The following is a 26,108-nucleotide window of genomic DNA, read 5'->3' on the forward strand; positions in this document are numbered from 1 at the left end:
AGAAGACAGAAACGTGATATTAGACTCTCTGCAAGCATATTCTGTCTGGATGTGGAAAGATGAGAACCCACCCTCACTCAGATGCAAGAAATGCTCACTGTGCATGACTGGAATTACGTTCATTGAGTCCATTTTGTATCGAATCCAAACATGTCATGCATTTGCACTCCCTTATGTTGAGGATCGATCCGATGTTGCCCCTCTTGGTCCCAAGGTTGCTTTCTCAAGAACTATCCATTGAAGTTCTTCAGGGGTATGTGTTGCAGTTTTAAAATGTTCAACTAAAGGTGCCCCTTGTACATCACACCTTATTCTGCTGCAGTGTTGCAATATTTGTGCTTTGATTTTCTGCTGGTTCTGACCAACATAGCTGAGCCCACAAGGACAAACAATTCTGTAGATTAGGTTACTAGTGTTGCAATTGGTGAACGACTGCAGATCAATCATATGTTGTTTATATGAGAACCTTTTGGTTTCAATGGTCATCTTGCAGGCTTTGCAATGGCCACACTTGAAGTGTCCTAGTGTAACAGGCAAGTTCCAGAGGGTTTGCAGAGAAGGTGTTGCGAGACTCTCAAGAAGAGAGCGGACCACGTGGTCTTTCACGCTCTTCGCTTTCTTAAAAGAATGCATAGATAACATGGGTTGGTCTATATCATCCGATATGAGAGCCCAATGTCTATTTATTACCTTTTTGATGACATTGCTCTGGGTGCTGAATGTGGTCACACAGATCATCCTTTGCAAAGTGCTGTCACTCTTGTCCTTCACAGGTAGTAAAGCTTCATGGGGGCTAAACCAAGCCCTCTTCTGTGCTATCTTTATCAGTCGCCTAGGGTAACCCCTCTCTAGTAGTCATTGGCTCAAATCATCAGACTCCGCCATTTAATCTTCTTTTTTAGAGCAGTTCCTATGAATGCGTAGGAACTGGCCCACAGGTAGATTGTCTCTCAAGCCACGCGGATGGTGACTACTGTACCGTAAGAGTGAATTACGCTCAGCTGGTTTCCAGTATAGCGTTGTATGCAATTTATTATCCTCATGAAAAATGGTGATGTTCAGAAAGTTGATCCTACTCTGTTGGACTGCATCGTGAAATGGATATCCTTGTTCTGCTGGTTAAGCCAATCATGAAAAAGAACCAGCTCTTCATTGGTGCCCGTCCAGATCATGAGCACGTCATCTATATATCTTCGACACGTCGTCTCTAAGTTGCGGTACGGATTATTCGTGTGAAAGACAAATGTGCGTTCAAAGTCATCCATAAAGATGATAGCCAGGTCCGGTGCGAATGCTGCCCCCATCGCCATGCCCTTAGTCTGCAGATAGAAACTGCCTTGAAAAAAGAATACGTTTTTCATCATGGCGATGGAAAGTAGCACAATAATGAATTCTGTTGGTACAGCCATAGGTGCTGGTTGCTGGTCAAGGGCATGTCGAGTCACTTCAAGGGCTGCCATCTGGGGGATACTCATATATAGTGATTCTATATCACACGTCACCAATAGTTGCTTGTCCGAATCAGAGGGGAGTTGATCAATCAGGTTAATGGTTTGGAGAGTATCTCTCAAGTATGTCTCTGTTGCCTCTGCAAATGGCTTCAGGAAGAAGTCAATATACTTACAAAGTGGCTCTAACATAGATCCACAGCCTGAAACGATAGGCCTTCCTGGTGGGTTGAACATATCTTTGTGAATCTTCGACAATGTATAAATGGTAGGGAGCCGAGGGTCTTTTTGATTCAAATAGTGGAATTTGGGTTCAGTCAAGAAGCCTTGTTCCACACCGTCTTTAGTTAAAGTCAGGATCTCCAATGCCAGATCTTTGGAGGGGTCTGTTCTCAATTTGCAGTAACTGACTCCATCCTGTAATTGATTCATGATTTCCAGCTTGTATTTGTTGAGGTCTTGCACCACAGTAGCACCACCCTTATCCGCGGGCTTGATCACAATATCCTTGTTATTCCTCAATGACGCAAGAGCCTCTCTTTCCATCCTTGTTACATTGATGTTAGTGTGTTTATGTGCTTCAAGTATCTTGGAAACATCTTTCAGCACGATGTTCTCGTAAGTCAGAATCTGGTTAGTCATAGTATTAGCCGGAGGGACAAAGGTAGAAGGAACTCGTAAGCCAGTCTGTGATGTTCTTATATAACAACTGCCCTAATGTAAGTTGACCCACTGTGCCCCTACATCGCTCTAATGTGATTTGTCCACATCGCTTTAATGAGGGTGGGTTCTCAACCATTTTCCAATCTTCCCACTTCCAGATAGAATATGCACGCAAATAGTCTCATATAACATTCTTTCATGCTTCTTTTTCCATTAATGTGATGTATTGCATCTCTGTATTTGAACATGCCAGGCAGTGTCCTAATAATGACTGCCCAAATGTAAGTTGACCCTACATCGCTTTAATGTGATTTGTTTACATCACTCCAATGAGATTTGTCTTAACGTGCCTAGTCGTATATTAACGGTGACTCGCCAGAAAAATGACCAGGGTCTCATTAATGCAACATGTTATTCCTGTTGAATCTGGTAATTTTAATCTTCACTGACACTGATCGGTTCGTTCCGCCATCAGTTGAATCCTAATGTTATCTCAAATGTAACTAGCCATTTATATGCGTTACATAATAGCAACTTTACGGCTTGAGTGGTCATGGGTGCTATATTGTTTACTTTACATTAAATACTATTTGAAGGTGACTCACCATTTATATGCATAACACACTAGAGACCCTCTGGCGTGAGCGGCTACGGGTGCTTTATCGTTGCCTCACACTGAATACTTGCATGTGTTCATTCTTGAATTTCCCACATATGAGTTGATGGTATTTATTATATTTTTTTACCATCTAACTTTGACCAGAATGCTTCCCATTTTTAAATTACATACGACTCATACCAGACATCAGATTAGTCTATTGTGTCTTTCTATGAGAACGGGTGTGATGCGGTAAGACCAGCATCCAGCGTCTGCAACTGGGACGTCATCATGGTGCTTGAGAGAACGAGCGTGTCTACTTAAAGGATGACGGGAGGACTGCTCGTTTTCCTCCATCCTGATGCAGACAGCAGACAGCGCGTAGCGGTAAGCGCCTCTCCTCTCTGTGTGATGCGCTTCCACTTCGTTCTTAAATATATTTTTTTCTCGTCTTAACACGAGCTAATGCTTGGCCTTTCTGACCTCAGATTGTGCATCGCCTGGCCTGGGTTTCCTTGTGACACATTCCGCATCACCGAGGAGCGGTGAGTTATTTATGATTTTAGCCGTTCTTGGCCGGCTCTTGTTTAAGGCGGTGGGGGCAGTGAGGGCCTTAATTAACTACTATGTGCCCCTTTCTTCTCCCCCCCCTCTCTCTCCAGATTCTGTGCCCTCAAGTGCTACGAATTCTGAAGAAAGAGCAGGTAACCTTCCTCATTAATATGGATGTGTTAGGTGGTGTTTAGAATTTTTAATGAATATTACGAGGTTCCTTTTAGCTTTGGTTTTTAATTCCCCTTCTGGTCCACAGATTTTTGCTGAAAGGTCCTAGCTGATGAATGTAGGCAGGACTGCCTTGACTAGTGTGGATGGGACATGTCGGATTCTATCCGATGAGCGTAAGTGTTTCACTTTCACTGCCGCAATTTGCCGTTAGATTTTTCCTAACCCCCTGTCCCTGAGTTGGATGGGCTTTTGCGTAAAACTACACTTTACTTTTGCAGGTGCAGGCATCCCGCTCTCTTTGTATAGGAGCCCACATGCCCGATCTTTTACATCTCAACCCTCCCTGTAGGGCCACATACGGTAATTCTAGGGACCATTTGGCCCCTTTATTATTGTTTTTATTGTCCTCTTCCCGTTTAGGCGTTTACTATAAATATTGTCTCACTTAAACCCTAGGTGCCCACTCCCTTATCGCAGGCCTGAGGAAGACCCCCACGTAAGGTGCCAACGAACCTACAATATAATCGCGGTCGAAACGTCGACACTTCTTTTTGAGCCAGCCTCAAACAACAGAGATTGTTCTACTGTGTTTTCTTGTGTAGCTTGGCTATGATAAATTATGAAAACAATTGTGTATTAAAAATGTATACCAAGCCATACATTTTTGTTGCTAACTACGAATCAATTACTTGCACAATTTCTTTACCTCTCCATATCACTTCATCCTCACGAAAACCACCCACTTTTCCTACAATCCCTTTCTTTTTCTTGTTTCTCTGGGCACTTTGTGTTTGAGTTTGACTATGTAATGTATGCATTTGAGAATATGACGGTGTGATTAAATAACACTGTTCAATCATTCAATTTATGCATTGTTTTTCTACATTTTGTGAATATACGTTTTATGTGTCCTGTGGCAAAATACTGTTCACTGGGATTATCCTACACTGTACTGTCTATTACCCAGGTCCCAGTACCATTGGGTCTACCCCTATATGTAAGAGTAATTATGGCATCTTATCTGACTAAAAAGAGAGAATACAAGAATTTTGACAATGAGTATTATTAAAATTGTTAATGAGTGCAACCTTTGAATAAATAATATATGACTGTTCCAAAAAGAACACTTGAAAATAAGGTCAATACATAAACTTCTTTTGCTCAAGAGCAAAGTCTAATGCCAGGGACACTTGCATGCCTTAATGCCTCTTTTTAGATGGTCTAAGAGGACCTCAGTTAAAAAAACAATATCAATATTTTGCTTATTGATTTATAAACAATAAGCTTGGCTCTTTGGCCAATCTTCATTATTTGGATTTCTTCATTATTTGTGGATCTTGTGTGAGCACTTTCATTTACCAGGTAGCCTTTCTAAAGCCACCTGCTGTTGTCAGTCCAAGCATGGCAGTTTCTTGACCTGTTCCACCATTATTTTATTGTCAAACTCCAACAGGTACTGGTTCCTTTTTTAGCATTAGTCATTCTCTACCCTCATATTGAAGTTGAAGATTCAGTAGCCTTCATCTGTTGTTATCCCTCTTGACTGGACCTTCCACCATCACTTCATAGAAGTAGCCTTTGTTACAACATTGTTGTCGCATAGTTAGACTTTCTGTTCATAACAGATATTTGGTTCGGCGATGCTCCTTCTCAAGTTATTCATAAGTTGTTTCCATGATTGCCAATTACTACGCTCTACCTTATCATTAACGTTGATTGCAGAGTTGCACTGATCTTCTGGTGCTGTGGCCAAGACACTGCAGCCTAAGTTGCTGTGCTGTCTTGTGTAAAATGGGGAGAGACAAAAAATCTGCCATATCTGTTAATATATGGCACTTTTTCTATATCCCCGAACTGGAGTACTTTTGGCTGTCATACGTCAATGCTCACACTTTTGTGCCATAGTGCAAGGCTGTGTGCATTCTCTAAAACATAGGTTTTGTTTTGAAAGGTCATCCTTCCAGTTTACAAGAGAACAGCCCTCTAGTTTGAGTGAATGGAAACAATGAAAATAATTCCCAAACCTCTCCTTTCAAATACATATTCTTTGTTCCTTAGATTCATAGGTATTCTTTGCAGAGCTGTAGGTTTCAATAACAAATCATTTATCAGTTTAGCCTTATTGTGCCATAAAATTATTTTACTACTTACTTACTTACTTAATTACTATAGTGGTTAGTGTTTTATTCCTTTCACACAACCAAACAACTCATCACTATATGCACCCTATAGGCTCGAATGGGATTCACCCGCAATGTCCTTCACTGGTTCTCCTCCTCCTACCTTTCTCACGGAAACCAGTTTGTTCACAGTTCCCAAAAGTTCCTATCATCTGCAGAGTCTGCCAGGGATCCATACTGTCACCTGTCATCTTCAACCTGTACATGGAGCAGCTTGTAAAATAATAATTTCTTCCTGAAAGGAAATTTAGAATTACTGTTTAAGCCCTCGTCTCTGCTACCTGGTACCTTTGGGTCAGGTTTGCGCTATATAAAACTCCTAAAAAAATAAATAAATACTTTCTATCCCCTTCATCTTATACCATAGACCACCTTGGTTTTTGACAACGCTTAAGAAGAAGACACTGGATAATCCCATCCAAATTTCAATTGGAGTGTTAAAGAAAGAACTCTAGGCCTGTTGACAAAAGTTCATCTACACTTAGATGTACTCGTGTAAATTTACTACTGCACATAGTAGAAACTTTATATATTTTTTGCTATTCGCCATTTCAAAGTGTACATTTACTAGCAGGTGCAGACTTGCTTGTCTCCACCCCCTCTAAACTGGGAGTGGAGTCACTGGAACAGGAATTAAAATTATTCCTGTTATAGGAAAAATAATAAAGTTACATAATTATTAAAGCAATATTAAAAAAAAATTCATGTACAATACAAAGGTTAAATTTACTTAAAATAGTGTATTCTTAACCTAAACAAAAATGTTACAGCACATTAAATCATTATACTAAGGGGGATATTCTCAAGGACTTATCGCCGAGTTAGCAGCACTTTATCGCACCATTCACAAGCTAGTGCTAACAGCTGATATCACCAATTTACCTGCAATACTAGTTGCAAAAAACACCACCACGAATGACACCGGCAACTAACGCTAATGAGATGCAGAGTAGGCGTTCCTGTGCAAAAAGCCGCGACAACACCCCTTCGCAACATTCTCAACGACCAGCCAGATCTGCGATAAGTCCCAGAACATGAGATAAGGCGCGTTAGCAGCAGGAATTTAACATCTGCTCTTACCTGGTGTTAAGTCGGACGACAACCCGCACCATGAAAGGGAGCCCAGCACACAGCCACACCTGAAGAACAACAGATGCCATGAAGCCACTGATCAGGCTGCTCGGACACCCAAGAGGGCCACAAATCCCACCGCCACCACCCCCAGGAACCCCCCCCCCCCTCCCCGGGCCCTCCCTGCCCACCCACCCCCACCCCGAATGAAGATAGTTCCCAACAACTTTACAAATTCTTGAACCAAACAATTTGCCTGAAGCTGCACAATAACAACAATTAACATTCATGTGTGGACAGACAAAGGTAAATCATTCATTCACCTTTGAATTTCCCAAAAAGAATAATTCATTCAAATGAAACTCAATACTACTATTTGGAAGAGTCATGGCGGGTCTCCCATGGACATTCTGTAAGTCACAGCCTGCAAGACAAAATTCAAGATAAGAAGGTGTGTCATGCGCTCATCAAAGAACAGAGAGAGAGAGAGAAAGAGAGAGAAAGGGGGAGAGAGGGAGAAGGAGAGAGAGAGAAACAGAGGAGGAGACAGACAGTGAAAGGAAGAAAGGGAGAGAGAGAAAGAGAGAGAATCATCCCTGGGTCCTGTGTGTGGTTCATATCTGGGCTGGACAGGAAACCAACTGATGCGTGTGTCTCTGTTGCAGTGTCTGCGCCACACGGACCTCCACCGACAATGTTGCCCTGTTGCATGCACACGGAGGGCGGCTGCTCAGGAAGGGAATGTACAAGTAGCGCAAGGCCGCTCGGGGTCTTGGCTGATACATGCCAACTGTTGTGTGTGTATCGCTATTGGTGCACCATAAGAGTAAAGCCGAGCCACATTTGCAAAGCAAAAGCCACATCACATTTCAAGAATGCAAGCAATAGTCAGACTGACATTGTGGATGAAAGCTCCTTTGTCCCAACACAGAAGGCGGAAGGACATCTGCACCTACGACCTTGGCAGTGTATGCGGCGGGCACCCCTGAAAGATACACCATAGCAGATGACGAGTCCCACACTCCACACAGTGCCAAAGAAAGAACAACGTATCCACACCCCACACACAGAAGACCTTGCCCGAGATACTCCTGCATGGAATGCCCTTGACACTTGAGCACAGCAAAACCCATACGTCCAAACTTTGCACATCCATACGACTCATTGCTCCGAGCTGTGGCATATCATCCACACAACAGCCGCAGCTCAAAAGAGTGCCGGTTCTGCGAGACCAATCATCGCAATGGTAGGACATCCCGGGCACGTGCGCAACTCATGTCACGTGGAACTGTGCCTGTACCGTGACCAAATCCTGCATCTGTTGGGGTACTGCCATTAGCAGTGCTGCGTATCAATTACCGTTTGAGCTTCCAACTTGCGTACGTCACCTGCGTCCAGCCCTGGTTCCACTGTCGATCATGCATATTTGAGTGGCCCATGTATGTCTGCCTATCCAACACAACGGTAGTTGAACTGGATTATGACGTGTGTGCGCCCCCTGTTGGCCCATGACCAGGAGTGTAACGGTGATACCTGTTCATGGGATGCCTTGATATTTGGCGTATGTGCTGGCAGTTGGGCATGGGAGATTGCACAATTCCTCGTGTGTAGTGACCACATCAAGTCGCTCCCCTATTGGGCTGTGTTGCGGATTGGAAACTGCATGGACGGAGCACATTTGTCCGGACCAGCTAATGAATTGGCTCGCCATCGTGTTCGTTGAATTTGACAACAACCTACTCTTGGAACTGATTGCCTATGAAGCTGCGCCCGCTCTCATGGACGAGTAATTACGTTCCTGCAGCCACAACTGATTGTAACACATAGCACATATCCCAACACCCTTTTGCATCTTGGAGAAATGTGCGTGCAACACTGCAGGTTGACACACACCTGTGCAAGGTGAGTGGACTGCGGCGCATGGCAACGTTCCTCAATCTGACACCCTGCTGGAGGTAGTGTACACACATGGCAATGTAGTTCTACATGTGCCCCTTTTAGACTCTGTCACCTGCTCACTGTCAGCACAGCATTTAGTCAGCGCAGTCCGGTGGTACAGGACTATGCAGATCCCATGGGCTGTGAGTGGTGTCCCCTGACACTGTACAGTGAGCGTACGCAAAACATCACATGACTCGTCCAGCAAGTCAAGGTGGGCTGAGACGGTTGCCATCCATGATGATTTCTGTCCATGTTTGCATCCCCATGTCTTGCCCCTCTACATGTTCCTATGCTGCCTGTTAGTAGATGCTAATAAAGTGTACGCAACTTCACTAGTGTTCAACTGTGATGAGTGTTGATTAGAATGCCAAATCGTGTGCCTCAATGAGCATTGTCCGTACACAGGGAGGGACTGACTGATGCATTTCACTTAGGGGTAAGTCCCTATTGCCAGCTCCACCTCTGTGAGCCAGACATTGTGGTTGGGATAGTTGCTGGTAGACCTGTGCTCTTACGTGTCTTCAGCAATGTGAGTATGGTGTCCAACTTCTTGCCATGTGGATCAATGTTATCCATCAAAACAGGCTGTGCCCACACAGTTGAGTGTGTGTAGGTATGCGAAGAGATGTACTGTTGTCACATGTGATGGGGAACACTACTTTGGTCGTGCTACCGACTTTGACATGTTCACACACAGCCATATTTCATACATGGACGTGGGGCTATGTTGGGGGATTGCGAGATTGTTGTTAATGAGCAATGAGGCCACCTCTAGTTCACAACTTCACAGACATATGATTGGCCATTTGTGTCACGGTTAAACATGCGCATTGATGTCATTTCCCAGGGTATACCTTTTTGTGCAATCGATGTCCCTACATTAAGCCATACTTTTTCTCTTGACTGAACATAGACATGACACATCTGTGTGATTTTTGATGTTTTATTTACGTTCTGTGGAGTGTCTGAGCTGGAGCAGTACACGGGCATGCACCCCCCACATTACATGGTTGCACAGTGGAGTGCCAACCAGAGTCCTTTGGGGAATGAAAAGTTAGTCGGAAGAGTCCAGTCCGCAGCCTGATTGCTGTGTCATTGGTAACCAAGTGCAGAAATGGCAGTCCATGTCGGGGTCCAGATGAATGTGGCAGAGTGTTTGGGGGGACAGTGGAAGGTGTTGTTCCAGGGCATGATGCAGAGGGCTGGAACAAACTGGAACAGGCCATATGACGGGGAAGAATGCTTCAACTTCCTTTTAGACACATAATCATTACCATCCACATCTTTGTCCTCTGATATGTCTTCTGTTTCAGGTGTTCCAGGTGTGTGTGTGGTGTTATGGCAGCATCACTGTGTGACACAGACACATCAGGGGCGGAGGTGGTACGGCTGCATCACTGTGTGACACAGACACATCAGGGGCGGAGGTGGTATGGCTGCATAAATGTGTGAGACAGACACATCGGGGGCGGAGATGTGTGTGTCGAAGTTCCTGCAGCAGTCATCTGGGACAGGCTCTGTGGCAGCAATGGCAAGCTGAACACCAGCTACATCTCGCTAGTGTTCAGCCATGGCAGCCATCCTTCCTGCCTGCATCTGCTACATGTTCTCCATTGTCCTCTGCATCTGTGCCAACTCGGTGCTGTTGTCGCTGGAGCCTGTCTGACTAGACAGTTCTTGTGTCAGAGTAATGGCTCCAGCTAGGTCAGCCAAGGATTGTTGTAGGGCATGGAACGGACTGTGGGTGTCCGTTAGGGACTGTAAGTGGTCCCTGATGGGACTTAAACACCCATGTATGGCATCGAGTTTGGCGGCCATGAGGTCGAAAGCCACCAGCACCTGTTCAGCCACCTCCTTCTGGCAGTCTAACACATGGAGTTGGAATGCCATGTGTTCTTCGGTGAGGTGCTGGGAGCCAGCCGTGGTGGTGGGTGCTTCCTGCTGTGTGGTCTCTGCAGGGGGTGGGATCACCTCGATGCAGCTGGGCTGCCCTGCTCCTGGAGGTGGGGTGCGGAGGGTGTCCATAAGCCGTTAGAGGGTGTCGGAGCAGATGTCCAGGGGGTCCTCTTCATCTTCACTGGAGAGATGTCTGGTCTGCTCTGCAGGAGTTGTTGTTTGTCCCTCTGCAATGTAAAGGGATGATGCAGTTCCACAGTGTGTTCCATGTATGTGCACACATTGTATATGTTTACATACAGACTGCTTGACAATGTACATTGTGGCTGTTCTGGAGGTGCTGGGTATTTGATGGGAGACAGTGGACATTTTGGCTACATGACGGATGTGAGGTTGTACTCGTACATTATAATTCCACAGTTTCATGCTATGCCAGATGTGATTGGCCAGTTTCTACGCACAAGCGGCACAAGTTGTGTCCTCTATTCTTTAGTGTGAGTGTAGCTCCTAGTAACACATTTTCGTCAATGTTGACGTGCTGTGTTTGCTATGTGGGTGTGCTGCATTGTGGGCGAGTCGCCCCTGCAGCTCTGATTTGGCGGCTCCTTATCCCTTAGAGGTGCTGTGCCTTTGTCTTGTGTGCTTTTACGGTGCTAAGATGTTGGCAACTTGGGTCATTTGTGCTCTTGGACGGATTTTGGAGTCTTGTGCATTGTTTGTCTGCAGATGTGTTGTTGATGTCAGGGGTTGTATGTACACGTGGATGTGTCAGAGTGTGACCTGCTCCTTTGAGGATGTGATCCACACTGGGCCACCTCAGTGTCGTGGCGTGCACCTTGTCATGTTTTTATACTGCAGCCATGATATTGGTCATGCAGTGTCACTTGCATTGTCAGTGTGGCTCACAGGGCCGCAGCTTTGCTGGGTTCAGCACATGTGCATGGGTAGGTTGTGAGATCGGTGATGGGGGGGCCTTTGTGCACATGGTGGACGGGGTCCTACTTGGTGTTTCTATGTGTGCTGCAGTGTGCCAAGGATATCAGGGACATGTTCCATACTCATTGTGGGTGTGCAGTGTGCTACACATGATTGTGCATGTGTGCCATTTTGCCCCTCTTCCCCCGTCCCCCCAGTCCCTGATCGTTACTCACCCTGTTTCTGTTGGCTCAGGTCATATCGTGCAGTTTCCATGCCCCTGACTCCTTGCACCGTCTCCACACTGATGACTGTGGCCACCATTTCCTCCAGCTCATGTGGCGCAGGACTCCCACCTACATTCGCCGTTGCTGCCTTCTGGTTGGCAGCGAGTTTCTGCTTGGTTTGGATTGTCACATCATGCCAGCGCCTCTTGACTTCATCAACACTCCGACTGCATTGACGTTGTTCACGATGGGCTGCCATATTTCCGTTTGTGTTGCCAATGACACAGTGGAGGTGACGAACAGTTGTTGGTAGTGTTCTATCACCTCGGTGACGATGATCCGGTTTTCCTGCGGACTGAACCGCGTCTTCCTCTTCCTCTTCGCCTTGCCCTTCCCCATCCCCGGGGTTCCTGGCTGGTCATCCTGGGGGCTTGTGGGGTTTGGGTTGTCCTCTGCACTCGGTCCGGGTGCATCCATGGTGCAACGCAGTTTATTTTTGCTTTGGGGTATTTTTTGGGTTGTTTTTATAGTGCATTTTCCCACATAACGCGTGGCAATTGCAGGCCTGTTGCTGCATATCACTGATTTTTGTATCGCGGTTGACCACATCGCCATTTTTTTCGCGTTCCTGTTTCACGTTTTTCCTGCATCACGGTATTTTTAACGCGGTCATTTGGTGCGTTATCGTGTGACTATTGCATGGCGCCGCCGGGTTGAGAATACAGCGTGAACACGGTGTTATTTTCCCGCGATAGACTGCGATGTGCAAAGTAGCGTTAAGCTAATTTTGCAATGGTTAACATGTTCTTGAGAATATCCCCCTCAATGTTTTAGAAATAAATAAATACAATATATCCACTTAAATAATAATTATTATTATTTCAAATAATTTTAAACAAATCACACCCTCACTGAGTCCCTGCCTCCATTGGTTTCTAAGAAAGTCTGTTGTGGTACCTGTGAGTGGCCATGTGTGGTGCTGGACTTACTTAAAGTTTGAACCGAAATACATTTAGAACTGTTTTGAATTCTTTTTGTTTGTAAAAACTTGAGAAGTGCACTTTATGAATTGCAGTGGGTTTACTCTTTTGTGAGTGGGTGTTAGTATTTGCATGTCCCTACCTAAATCCCTCCTTGCCCCCCTTTCCCCTCCCATTTAGTAGTAAGTATTTCTCTTTTTCTAGTAGCTTCTCAAAGTTCTTCTCACAATTTCCACTAAAATGTGTACCTACGTTTGCAGATACCTTCCCACATGGAACGAAAACCACTGCATAGAAAAAAGATAGGAGAGACAGAGGTCCCAACATTTAGGTTTGTGACTAGCATTTTGTAGTATATGAGTAGTACTACTGTAGTACTATTAAGCATATTACAAAGTGCAGTTTGTGGCTCGGCCCCTGGATGTCCAACTTCACTTACCCTTTACTTAGGTGCTTACTACAAAACTGCCAAAATCTGGCTTAATGACTCCTCTAACAACATGTTAGACACACTCCTCCGCTGCAATATTCCATCCTTAGGTGTGACCGCGAACATAGGCCTGGTGGTGGAATAGCTGAATCTACAAGAGAACTTTAGACATCAGAAAACTCTCCTTTTCTCTCTTTCAGTCCTTTCAGTGCCTATCTCTGGATGTATCCGCTAATAAGTCTCTCTAATCTCAGACTCAATGTTTTCTCTTCTACCACTGCCTGGATATAGGTAAACTTTATTTAAAGAATGCATGGAATCTGTAATGACAACTAAGGATTTTCGAAATCTGTTATTTCACTGGGATCATTCCAACAACTCTGCTTAGGTGTTATCCTCGGACTCAATCCAAATGTTGCCAAAGCCCAGTGCATTAAGGGTGCCACTCAAGATCTTTTTCAACCTTTAAGTGACCCTCCTGGCAAAACTGGTGAGATTGTTGTGGTTCAAAGTGCTCTCCTACGTGGATGACACAAATCATTGCCTCCATATCTAATGACTTGCCAACGGTTGCCCAAAAGTTCAATGTCTATATGACCAGCATCATACTTTGGATGAAAGACAACTCATTAAAAAATCAATGCGGACAAAACCCAGGTGCTAGTCTTTGGACCACAGAACTCGATCTGGTCCACTGCCTGCTGGCCCGCAGATTGCGGTCCCCTTTCCGGTTCCGGTCAATGCCGCTAAAATCCTGGGGGTCTTCTTCGACGTTGACCTGTCCTTCGATGCCCAGGTGAACCGCACAATCAGCACCTGCTTCTACATCTTTAAAATCCTGAGGAGAGTACTGCCATACATCTCTACGGAACATCACTGGCCCACTATCATCGCACTAGTTACCTCCCGGTTGGACTACTGCAACGCTCTGTACCTTAACATCAGCACAGGCTCCCTGAAGAAGCTTCAGGTGGTACAGAATGTTGCGGCAACGCTGATAGTTCACATCCCAAGGTATCAGTCCTCCAGGGAAGGAATCAGAGACCTGCATTGCCTTCCCAAAAGGAAGCACAACTCCTTCAAGGTTCTGAATTTGGTGTACAAGGCAATGCATAGTAACGGTTCATCTTATCTCAAAGCTATGTTTCAGCGGTACATTCCAGGGAGGATCTTGAGATCCTCTTCTCTTAAAAAACTGGTCAGTCCCAGATTTCGCAGGTCCAAGAGGGGTGGCTGCTCCTTCTCTGTGGCAGCCGCAAAACTCTGGAACTCTTTGCCCCTTCCCATTTCCAAGGCGGACTCGCTTCTGGTCTTTAGGAAGCTCTTAAAGACCTGGTTATGTGCCTCCTAGTGGGTTGTTGGTGCTGTCACCTCTCCCTGTTCACTTAGCGCCTTGACACCAGCTGGTATAAGTCCGCTTTATAAATACTATCCTATCCTATACGCTTCTGTATGCTGAGGACTCCATCACAGCTGATTGGTCATACCAGCTTTAGATTCCTGTTATGTTAGCCTTTGTCCAGCCGAACAAAGGCCAACCCTAGGCCAATAGAAAAAAACTCTAGACCAACAGAAAAGAAATTGTTGTGATTCTGCAACACGAAGAACACTGACATTTCTGCTCCTACCAGATCAATGGACCATTTCCTCCTTCAACTCACAGATAGACAGTAATACCAGAACTTAGGGATACAATAATTTGCATGAAGGTCTTGATTGATGATTTTGCACTGTTGTACAGTAAGAAAAGGCTGAAATCCTCACTATCCAGGGTCTCAAAAGATCTCAGGCAGGTGCCTCCAATTCTTTTATTCTGTTTCAATTTAGGGCTGCTGGAAGAAACTATTAATTCCATATTTTCAGAGCGACATTTCTCACATTAATTCACTTCTAAATATCTACACTAATGGGCCAGAGCCTGCCAACAAACTCTCTACATCCATGCAAACCATCTCCTTGATGATTTCTAGCCTGGATTCAGGTACGGTTACAGCTCAGAAGCAGCTATCCCACAAGTGGCTGACAATGCTCCCTACTTCCTTAACTCCTTCCTTCTTATTCTTCTGAACGTTTCAGCAGTTTCTTATACATTGAACCACCGCTCGCCACATAACATCTTGGATGAACGAATTGACATTAAGGAGACAGCTATGGTTTATCACCTATCTTTTCAACTGCTTCCAGGTCGTCAAAATCATGGGTTGGCTATCCAGTAAAGCCAACCTCCCACAGGGCTCCATCGTGTCTCCTAAGTTGTAGCCACTTGGAAAGATACTCAGAGATTCTGGTTTACTATATCACCATTATACAGATGATACACAGACCTGTCTCAAGATAGCCTCCTTGAATGACAAATGCCTGCTCTCCATCACCCTTATTGAAATCCAAAAATGAATGTCTGACCACCCTCTCAAGCTAAAATCAACAAAAATGGAATCCCTACTAATCTAAATGAAATCCAACTTTTCTATCTACAATGAATGGATTCACTCTTGTTCTTCTCTGCACTTCAAACCAGCTACATTGGAGGTTCACAAACCTCTCAGTTTCATACTCACAGACAGTTAAATCTACCATATCTCAAACATGGCAAAAATGTGCAATACTAACTCATCTTAGTTTGTGATGGCAAGCACTTTATCCCTGGTCAGGATCTAAAGTTCACAGTCCAGATCACACTACATAAACTCTCTTTTCTCCAAACTCCCAAAATATACATAGCACTTTGTACCCTTTAAATTGGCAAGGCTGCAAGTGGTATTACGAAAGGGGGCACATAGCCTATTGCAGTGTGGAAGTTCTATGGGTATTGACACCTCCTCTGTCTCGTCCACTCACAAGTGAGAAGGGGTGGGGTCTGGCAGGCTCCATCACATTGCAGGAGCTTCTTTGTCTTGTGAGGCACCCTGGAACAAAGCAAGGCCATTAATATATCTGGAAATAGTCATTTTTAAAGCATTTCTTGGTGATTTCACTGGATTCCAGTCAAAATTGATGTCTGAAACATATTCATAACATACACAAATGTTTGTCTTTAAGTGTTGGATTATCTGATGCTTCCTTTCTTTTACCTTCACAGGTTCCAATCATTATTCCCGTGATCTTCCTTGTTGCTGCAGTTTACCTCGTGCTGGCTCCGATAATTGACAGCCCTCAGATTGAGTTTTTATACGTCATTCTGTTCATTCTTAGTGGCATCATTGTTTACATCCCATTGGTTCACTTCAAACGATATCCAAAGTTCTTTAAAAAGGCTACTTTGCACCTGCAGTTACTGCTGGAAGTTGCTCCAACAGATAGAAATGTATAATATTAAAACTTAAATCTGATCTGTAAAAATCTGTATTTTAGTTACAATATGAGCAAATAAATTATGGTATTCTTTACAATTACAATGATGTTCATTTATACATTTGTCATCTTGCTTAACTAGCATTATAAACCAAAAGAGAATGCACAAATCACTGGTACAGCTGCTGGAGGAAAGATAGTTGCAGAGTTGTGAGTGCCAGATCGTGAGAGGGTGGTAGGTATCCCACAGTAAATATAAACTCTTTCATATTGTGTTCTTCACCCCTCATGTGTAATCCACTCCATTTTGTTCTTGCAAAGCTTTAAGCCTACATTAGAGTACAACTGACACTTCTGAATCAGAGAAATTGCAGGTACCACTACAACAGTGCAACAGGCTAAAACCAAGTATATGAGGCAACATTCACATATCTCCTTGAAAGGGCTGCACTAAGTTTGAGCAGCTGTTAGGGAATTCTACATACAAAAATAATCCTCAATGACAATCAATTATACAAGGAAGGGAAAATGTGGAGTGTTTCCTATTCTGGTTGGCTAGCGAAAAGGCGTAGTGACAATCTTTTAAGCTCTATCAGGGATCCCTGAACAAATCAAGTTACAAATAAAAATACTAACACTTTATCAATATTTAAATATACATTATTATATTGAGAACATTATTTAGCAGTTAATAAGGCTATTGGACATTTTTAGTTGATTCAAAAGAACCTTTTCCTTAGAAGCAACAGCCCAGATGGTGAAGCTCCCAGTGTAGAAGTAAAGATTAATTTTGTAACCTGTAAATTAATGAGCTAGTTTCTACTCTTAACACATTATTTAATTTGTGTTATCTGGTGGAGTGGGAGAGCAATATATCTCTGTTCTGTGCTAAAGGCATTGTAATCAGCTTTTGGAAGCCAGGAAAACCATAATTAGGGTTAGGATCCTATCACCCAATTACGCCTTTGAATGCGGACTGTAGCACCCCTTTATTTCTTAAAGACCATAAGGGATTCTTGCCTGGAATAACGGTATCTGCCAATACCTATTTTTTGGACACACCATCTTATTGTTTTTACTTTGATAAAGTTCCTGCAGCAGTGATTTTACTTGATAACGAGAAGGCCTTCAACCTTGTGAGCTGAGAATTGTCATTCTTTATTTTGAGAATGTATAATTTTCCTTCAGTTTCACACAGAGAGAGAGAGGAGAGAGGGAGGGTTAGCCACCACCTTCACACATCCTCCCAGTTAAGTTACATTCTTCACAACAAAGTGTGAAGGCCCAGTGTTGATAAGCCCCTGGTTCAAGATCTACCAGATATCATACAGGGTATTTTAAATAATAAGAGAAGACATCTCACCCACAAAATTATGACATGCTTCATCTTTGGTGTCTTCCCTCATCCAGGTAGGTAGATACTACCGAAAAGAGCTCAACTAAAAAGTGAGAGTTCATATAAGATAATATTTTGGACAGATGCAGGGAGCTAGTCAAAGTAAAAAAAATTTGGTTGTTTTACCCAGAATCCCGTGCAAAGCTCAAACTTAGTTAAAAAAACAAATTTTCATGACTTTCTGTGATGGAAAGTTCTGGAATCTGCAGGGAGCCACAACCTTCCACCCACCCAGTATTTCCCCAAGTCTTCCAATAGAAATGGTACCTCACTTGTGTATGTAGCCCTAGTGCCCGTGACAGGAAATGCCTAAAGCGTTCTGTGGATACATCAAAATTATGGATTCCAAAATGAACTTGTTTTGGGACGGAGTCAACTGCGTTTTTGATCCTGGGCTCGGCGGCCATCTTGGGAAACCTACCAATCCCACATATTTCTGAAAACTAGACACCCTGGGCAGTCCAGGGAGGTGTGACTTGCGTGGATCCCCCAACGTGTTCCTACCCAGAACCCTCTGCAAACCTCAAATGTAGCTGAAAAAATCTGATTTTTCTCACATTTCTGTGTGGGAAAGTTGTTGGATCACTGGACTGACAAAAATTTCCTACCACCCGGCAGTCCCTCAGGTCTCCCGATAAAAATGGTACCTAACTTGTGTGAGTGCACCAAGTACCTGCGATAGGCAAGGGCTCAAAATGTATTGTGGAGACATAAAAATTATCTACCACAAAACAACCTGGTTTTGCAAAGGGGGCACCTGGGTTTTTGATGCCGAGCTCAGCGAAAACCTACCAAACCACACATTTCTGGAAACTAGACACCCTGGGGAGTGCAGGGAGGTGTGGCTTGCGTGGAACTCCCAATGTTTTCCTACCCAAAACCCCTTCCAAACCTCAAATTTAGCTGAATAAATCAATCTTTTTCTCACATTTCTGTGTAGTAAAGTTGTGGGATCAACTGGCTAACATACATTTCCTACCACTCAACATCCTGATAAAAATGGTACCTCATTTGTGTGGGTGCGCCAAGTACTCACGACAGGCAAGGCCCAAAATGTATTGTGCAGACATAAAAATAAGCTATCAAAAAATTACCTGGTTTTGCAAGGGGCGCATCTGCGTTTTTGGTCCCGGGCTAGGCGGCCATCTAGGGAAACCTACCAAACCAACACATTTTTGAAAACTAGACACAGAGGAGTGCAGGGAGGTGTGACGTGCATTGATCACCCAATGTTTTCCTACCCAGAATCCCCTAAAACCTCAAATTTAGCTAAACAGAAATAATCAAATTTTTTGTACATTTTTCTGTTGGATCACTGCACTGGAACAAGTGTCCTACCACTTGGCCTCCCGATAAAAATTGCCGCCATCTGCCTCCCGGGGAAGGCAGAGAGATTGTGGCAATTGTTTTTGGATGCATCCCCCACACCTACGTATATATTTTTTTAAAAACCCTGGTGCCTAGTGTGTTTTCAACTCCGCCCGGGGGTACAGGTCAGGGGCTATTGTCCTCATCTGCCTTCTGGGGGGCAGAAAGACTGTAGCATTTTTGGCAATGCCCGCCCCTGAACTTTGAAAAAAAATCCCTGGCCTACTGAGCTTTCTTTCCCCCCCCCCCCCCAACGATACATCACCCATGTGATTCGGTAGTCCGGGGGCTGAGTGAGCCCCATGAGCACCGAAGCACTGAAACAATCCGATTGGCTCATTTTGGTTTCAGTTTCATATGTAATGATGTCAGTGTACCATGTGCGCGATCGTCATTACTTATGGAAAAATAAAGCCTTGGGGGTTGGGGAAGCTCTTTGGTATGTGCTTGGCTTTCTCAGCTTTCTCATGAGAAGGATCAAGAGGCAAAGAACACACTAGAACAGAGGGGTGAGAGTCCCTCTTCAGCCTCCCGCTCAAACTTTAATCACAAAAAGAAGAGGAAAATCTCATAAAAATAAAGGTTTCTAAGGGTGAGTGAAAAGAAAATGCACCTTGCTTTTAAAACTGCCCTCACACACAGCAAGCTGTGTCATGCTTCATCATAGGGCTGCTAACACACCTCCGTGTTTACCCAACACTGGAGGTGGTGCAATAGGGAGGGGAAGACATATAGTGAGTGAGTAGTCAGTGAAACATCAAGGGTGAGAAATGGTGCAGACAAAGTGGTGGTAAAAGCTGGTCCCAGGGAATCCTTATTACAATTTTAATATTAGGTCCCCTGTCCAGGGTTAAAAAGAAATTAGTGGATGCGAGGTAGAAGAGCTTATAATGAGACTCCACCTGCTCAACTCTGCATGGGTGTCCACATATATCAGCCGGCAATTGACAATGCCCCGGCTTCCTCAGGACTCTCACCTCTTTGACCCTGGGTGCACCCCCTCCCCTTCTACCAATTCAGAAGTGAAAAAAGGGGGATATCACCTTTCAAAGAGCCCTTCGTCTGTGAAGGGGAACCGACTTTATATCGAAAACTCGAAATGGCGGGGGAGCATGACACAGCTTGCTGTGTGTGAGGGCAGTTTTAAAAGCAAGGTGCATTTTCCTTTCACTCACTCTTAGAAACCTTTGTTTTTATGAAATATCCCTCTTCTTTTTGTGATTAAAGGATCAAGAGGACCTTCAAAAAAATACAAATAATATAGATTTCTCAGATGCTGAGCTAGTCATTTTTTAATCTTTGCTTACATGTGCAATACACAAAGGAGGCCAAATATACCAAAAGCATTAGTGCAGTGCAGCCCTAAGAATAACATAGACAGACAAAATGGCTGTGGTTAAACAACATGATGTTTTTTATTAAATGTGATTTAAATCAAAATACTCGATTGAAAAATGCAAAAAACGTACTTCAGTCCATTCCTTTTGTGTCTCTCATTACAAACTAAAGGGTATTTATAACCATCATTATGTTTATTTCTGTTGGTATTCCACCAGGTTTTTGCCTTGACTGTTTTTGTTGGTCATAGAACTCTGTACACTTTAGTCATTCTAACCAATGGTAAAGTGCATGTGCTTACCCTTTAAACATGATGACATAGGTATGGACCTGATAACTTACCTCTAATGCCCCAGTATATTAAACAAAGGATACCCACAGCATGTAAACTAATTGTCACTAGGTGGTTGCAGCACACATTGTACCACCCACTGCAGAGGCACAACAAACCCAAACCAGGCCTACCATTGCAGCCTGGGAGAGCAGTTTTTAAATTCCCAATGTAACCTGTAAAAACAAAACCATTTTGAGATGCCCAAAGCATCCATTTAAATATTAATAAGACACCTGTAAAGTAGGCCTGGGTGCCCATAAATGCACGCTGCATGGTATTACAAAAATAGGACAAGTAAAGCTTTAATGTTCTACGTGTCCTGAAAGCGAAACAGTCTAAAGCGGTTTTCACTGTAGCAAGGTTGGCTGCTTCCGTAGGACAACACATTATTATACTTAATAATGCTAAATTCAGATTGGTAGCAGCCAGAAAAATATTTCAAGGACTCTTTTAATAGTTAGACAAAATCCAATTTAATGGTAAATTTGAATGTTATCTAACTATTAAGGGAAAGATATTTTAGAAAAATCGCATTTTCCCTGCCTATAGCCTGTAAGGCTTTCTGCAGTATTACAATTGTCGTCTGGCAGCAGATATCTCCGCCTGTAGTGAGTTGTGAATTGCTCCTAGGACAAAGGGCCTCGGGAGGGGTAGGGGAGGCATTGCCATTCCCTTGAAAGGATGGTCTGTGGGCTGTGCATAAGCATTTAGAGGACTTCAAAGAAGGCCTATCCCGTCTCAGGCAGCTGTAGCTACACCTGGGCCTGACCTCTCTAGTGTCCTTTTAGTCAGGCTGGCACCAATCCCTCTGGGAGAGGAACCTGCCCATTTCCATATTAATACCTTTGGATGGACACAGGGACGCTTACTAGGGGAATTAAGGCTCTGCCGAACTGGAATTAGGAAGAGAGGACCACTTTTACCTCATTGTGTAGGGAGTGACTAGGAGTTGCCCCCACCTATGGACTGGCAATGGGTATAAACGTTGCATACCTAGTACACTCCTCCAAACACTGCTGAATCAGTAGAAGATTCAGAAGATTCAGAAATGGACTGGCCCACTGTCTGAAGAAGACTGGATCTGTTTGTTTCCTTTTACCTAGCATCTCAGAAGTGAAACCAAGGGTCAGTTGGTTGATATCCTGTTTGATCTACAGCACGAGTCTCTTACAAGTAGCTCAGGAGTTACTAGTCGCTCGCCAACACCCTTGAAGTAGCTTTCCAAAGTGAAGCTCAGCCCAGTACCTCTAATAGAGGATTTATTCACTTTAAAGAAAACAGCACTGCTCATATCAATACCTTTAGAGTGGCTGCCAGCCAAACCAATGGAAGGGCCTCATGCTAAGAAACAGCCACACGCTGTGTTGGCCTGTGGAGCCGGCAACATGACCATATATACCCACTCTCAATTTAGCAAATACACTAAGATTTTGAGTGTGTTGCAGGCCTCACAGTCAGCACAATGTGTGTGAACTACTGGCCAGGAAAGAAGAGTGCTAACAGTAGTCATAGCAGGAGCCACAGCAAAGTAACCTAAGTGTGGATCCACAGAAGCTCATGAAAGACAGAAAGAAAGTATGTTAGTTGGATGCATGATCAGTGCAGGAGATGAGGAGTGCAAGTGCTGGATGAAGAGCTGAGATCCACGGCTGTGCTTCACTGTGCATGCATCTGCATGTGCAGTTATGTGTGTGTCTGGCTGCATGTGTGTTTTGCATTGCGTTTCTCCATGGAGCTATGCCTGTTATCAAGGACCACCAAAAGGGTATGTAACTTTCCTTTATATGGGGTTCATCTCTGGCACAATTGTCTGTTCCTGTCATAGTAGTGGCGCTGGCATAATAATTGTCATCCTTGACCTATTTAGGGCATTTGTGACCTAGTTGTGTATTACGACACTCATCACTGACAAACTGTGGGCATGACTGACCTAATTGTGGTCACCTGTGGCCACTGTTCCCATGAGGCACAGGGTCAAGACTGATTTGCATATGGCCATGTCTAAACTGGGGTGGCGTAGTGGGCAAAAGAACGATGGATTTAACCCAGATCTCTTGACTGGGGGAGAATGTCTGCATTGTCAGCATTCCGTCCATCATTTGTTTGTTGTAACGCTTTTCGCCCTAAGTGGGATGGGTATTCCCAGACGTGGGACCCGTGCTCACTACGCCACTGGAGTCAAGCTATCCTGGCTGATGACGGCTGATAGCCAGAAACCGGTCCTAGGATGCTTGATTCCGGTCCAGGGAAGACATGGCTTGGCAGTTCGGGCTGGACTGTTCCCATGAGGCACAGGGTCAAGACTGATTTGCATATGGCCATGTCTAAACTGGGGTGGCGTAGTGGGCAAAAGAACGATGGATTTAACCCAGATCTCTTGACTGGGGGAGAATGTCTGCATTGTCAGCATTCCGTCCATCATTTGTTTGTTGTAACGCTTTTCGCCCTAAGTGGGATGGGTATTCCCAGACGTGGGACCCGTGCTCACTACGCCACTGGAGTCAAGCTATCCTGGCTGATGACGGCTGATAGCCAGAAACCGGTCCTAGGATGCTTGATTCCGGTCCAGGGAAGACATGGCTTGGCAGTTCGGGCTGGACTGTTCCCATGAGGCACAGGGTCAAGACTGATTTGCATATGGCCATGTCTAAACTGGGGTGGCGTAGTGGGCAAAAGAACGATGGATTTAACCCAGATCTCTTGACTGGGGGAGAATGTCTGCATTGTCAGCATTCCGTCCATCATTTGTTTGTTGTAACGCTTTTCGCCCTAAGTGGGATGGGTATTCCCAGACGTGGGACCCGTGCTCACTATGCCACTGGAGTCAAGCTATCCTGGCTGATGACGGCTGATAGCCAGAAACCGGTCCTAGGATGCTTGATTCCGGTCCAGGGAAGACATGGCTTGGCAGTTCGGGCTGGACTGTTCCCATGAGGCACAGGGTCAAGACTGATTTGCATATGGCCATGTCTAAACTGGGGTGGCGTAGTGGGCAAAAGAACGATGGATTTAACCCAGATCTCTTGACTGGGGGAGAATGTCTGCATTGTCAGCATTCCGTCCATCATTTGTTTGTTGTAACGCTTTTCGCCCTAAGTGGGATGGGTATTCCCAGACGTGGGACCCGTGCTCACTACGCCACTGGAGTCAAGCTATCCTGGCTGATGACGGCTGATAGCCAGAAACCGGTCCTAGGATGCTTGATTCTGGTCCAGGGAAGACATGGCTTGGCAGTTCGGGCTGGACTGTTCCCATGAGGCACAGGGTCAAGACTGATTTGCATATGGCCATATCTAAACTGGGGTGGCGTAGTGGGCAAAAGAATGATGGATTTAACCCAGATCTCTTGACTGGGGGAGAATGTCTGCATTGTCAGCATTCCGTCCATCATTTGTTTGTTGTAACGCTTTTCGCCCTAAGTGGGATGGGTATTCCCAGACGTGGGACCCGTGCTCACTACGCCACTGGAGTCAAGCTATCCTGGCTGATGACGGCTGATAGCCAGAAACCGGTCCTAGGATGCTTGATTCCGGTCCAGGGAAGACATGGCTTGGCAGTTCGGGCTGGACTGTTCCCATGAGGCACAGGGTCAAGACTGATTTGCATATGGCCATGTCTAAACTGGGGTGGCGTAGTGGGCAAAAGAACGATGGATTTAACCCAGATCTCTTGACTGGGGGAGAATGTCTGCATTGTCAGCATTCCGTCCATCATTTGTTTGTTGTAACGCTTTTCGCCCTAAGTGGGATGGGTATTCCCAGACGTGGGACCCGTGCTCACTATGCCACTGGAGTCAAGCTATCCTGGCTGATGACGGCTGATAGCCAGAAACCGGTCCTAGGATGCTTGATTCCGGTCCAGGGAAGACATGGCTTGGCAGTTCGGGCTGGACTGTTCCCATGAGGCACAGGGTCAAGACTGATTTGCATATGGCCATGTCTAAACTGGGGTGGCGTAGTGGGCAAAAGAACGATGGATTTAACCCAGATCTCTTGACTGGGGGAGAATGTCTGCATTGTCAGCATTCCGTCCATCATTTGTTTGTTGTAACGCTTTTCGCCCTAAGTGGGATGGGTATTCCCAGACGTGGGACCCGTGCTCACTACGCCACTGGAGTCAAGCTATCCTGGCTGATGACGGCTGATAGCCAGAAACCGGTCCTAGGATGCTTGATTCCGGTCCAGGGAAGACATGGCTTGGCAGTTCGGGCTGGACTGTTCCCATGAGGCACAGGGTCAAGACTGATTTGCATATGGCCATGTCTAAACTGGGGTGGCGTAGTGGGCAAAAGAACGATGGATTTAACCCAGATCTCTTGACTGGGGGAGAATGTCTGCATTGTCAGCATTCCGTCCATCATTTGTTTGTTGTAACGCTTTTCGCCCTAAGTGGGATGGGTATTCCCAGACGTGGGACCCGTGCTCACTACGCCACTGGAGTCAAGCTATCCTGGCTGATGACGGCTGATAGCCAGAAACCGGTCCTAGGATGCTTGATTCCGGTCCAGGGAAGACATGGCTTGGCAGTTCGGGCTGGACTGTTCCCATGAGGCACAGGGTCAAGACTGATTTGCATATGGCCATGTCTAAACTGGGGTGGCGTAGTGGGCAAAAGAACGATGGATTTAACCCAGATATCTTGACTGGGGGAGAATGTCTGCATTGTCAGCATTCCGTCCATCATTTGTTTGTTGTAACAATTGTCTGTTCCTGTCATAGTAGTGGCGCTGGCATAATAATTGTCATCCTTGACCTATTTAGGGCATTTGTGACCTAGTTGTGTATTACGACACTCATCACTGACAAACTGTGGGCATGACTGACCTAATTGTGGTCACCAGTGATATAATAAAGGCTTCCCCTGGCAATATCATGACCATGACTGATGTATTGTGAGCGTCCTGGCTGTTAGGTGTCACAGCCTTAGCACAGTGATGCTTCTGGTATAATGGTGAGTAATATTAGCATATTATAGGCAACCTCGGCTTTATAAGGAGAATATCAATGGCATGTGATGGAAAGGCCTGGACATTTGAAGAAAATGTTTTCCTGGCGTAGCATTTGTAGATTAAAGTTCTTGCTGAAAATGACAAACTGATATTTGCATTACATATATTTACTAAAAATGTAAACCGGTATTTTGAAGGCAAAAGTTATGTTTCGTTCACAAAAGAAATTCGGGTAAATGTAGCAGTTTGCCCAAATTAGAAGAGGTATTTAATTTTAAAAAAAATTCATCTTCAGAAACTGATGTTAATGAAGACGAAATGGCTGCATCTACAAAACATATTTAAAGCCCATAGTTCA

General features: G+C 44.7%; 1 protein-coding gene across 1 annotated transcript in view; it reads left to right on the forward strand.

Moving 5' to 3' along the window:
* The window catches only part of LOC146816741 (b(0,+)-type amino acid transporter 1-like), a 245,755-nt gene extending 229,288 nt beyond the window's left edge, over positions 1 to 16,467 (forward strand). Inside the window, exon 6 of the mRNA XM_085609164.1 lies at positions 16,155 to 16,467. Within this exon, the coding sequence (XP_085465290.1) occupies positions 16,155 to 16,385 (231 nt within the window). The 3' untranslated portion in view covers positions 16,386 to 16,467. The remainder of the gene's footprint in view (positions 1 to 16,154) is intronic.
* Positions 16,468 to 26,108: the final 9,641 nt, after the last annotated feature.

The sequence above is a fragment of the Triturus cristatus genome, chromosome 6 (assembly GCF_964204655.1).
Source record: "Triturus cristatus chromosome 6, aTriCri1.1, whole genome shotgun sequence".
NCBI classification, from domain to species: domain Eukaryota; kingdom Metazoa; phylum Chordata; class Amphibia; order Caudata; family Salamandridae; genus Triturus; species Triturus cristatus.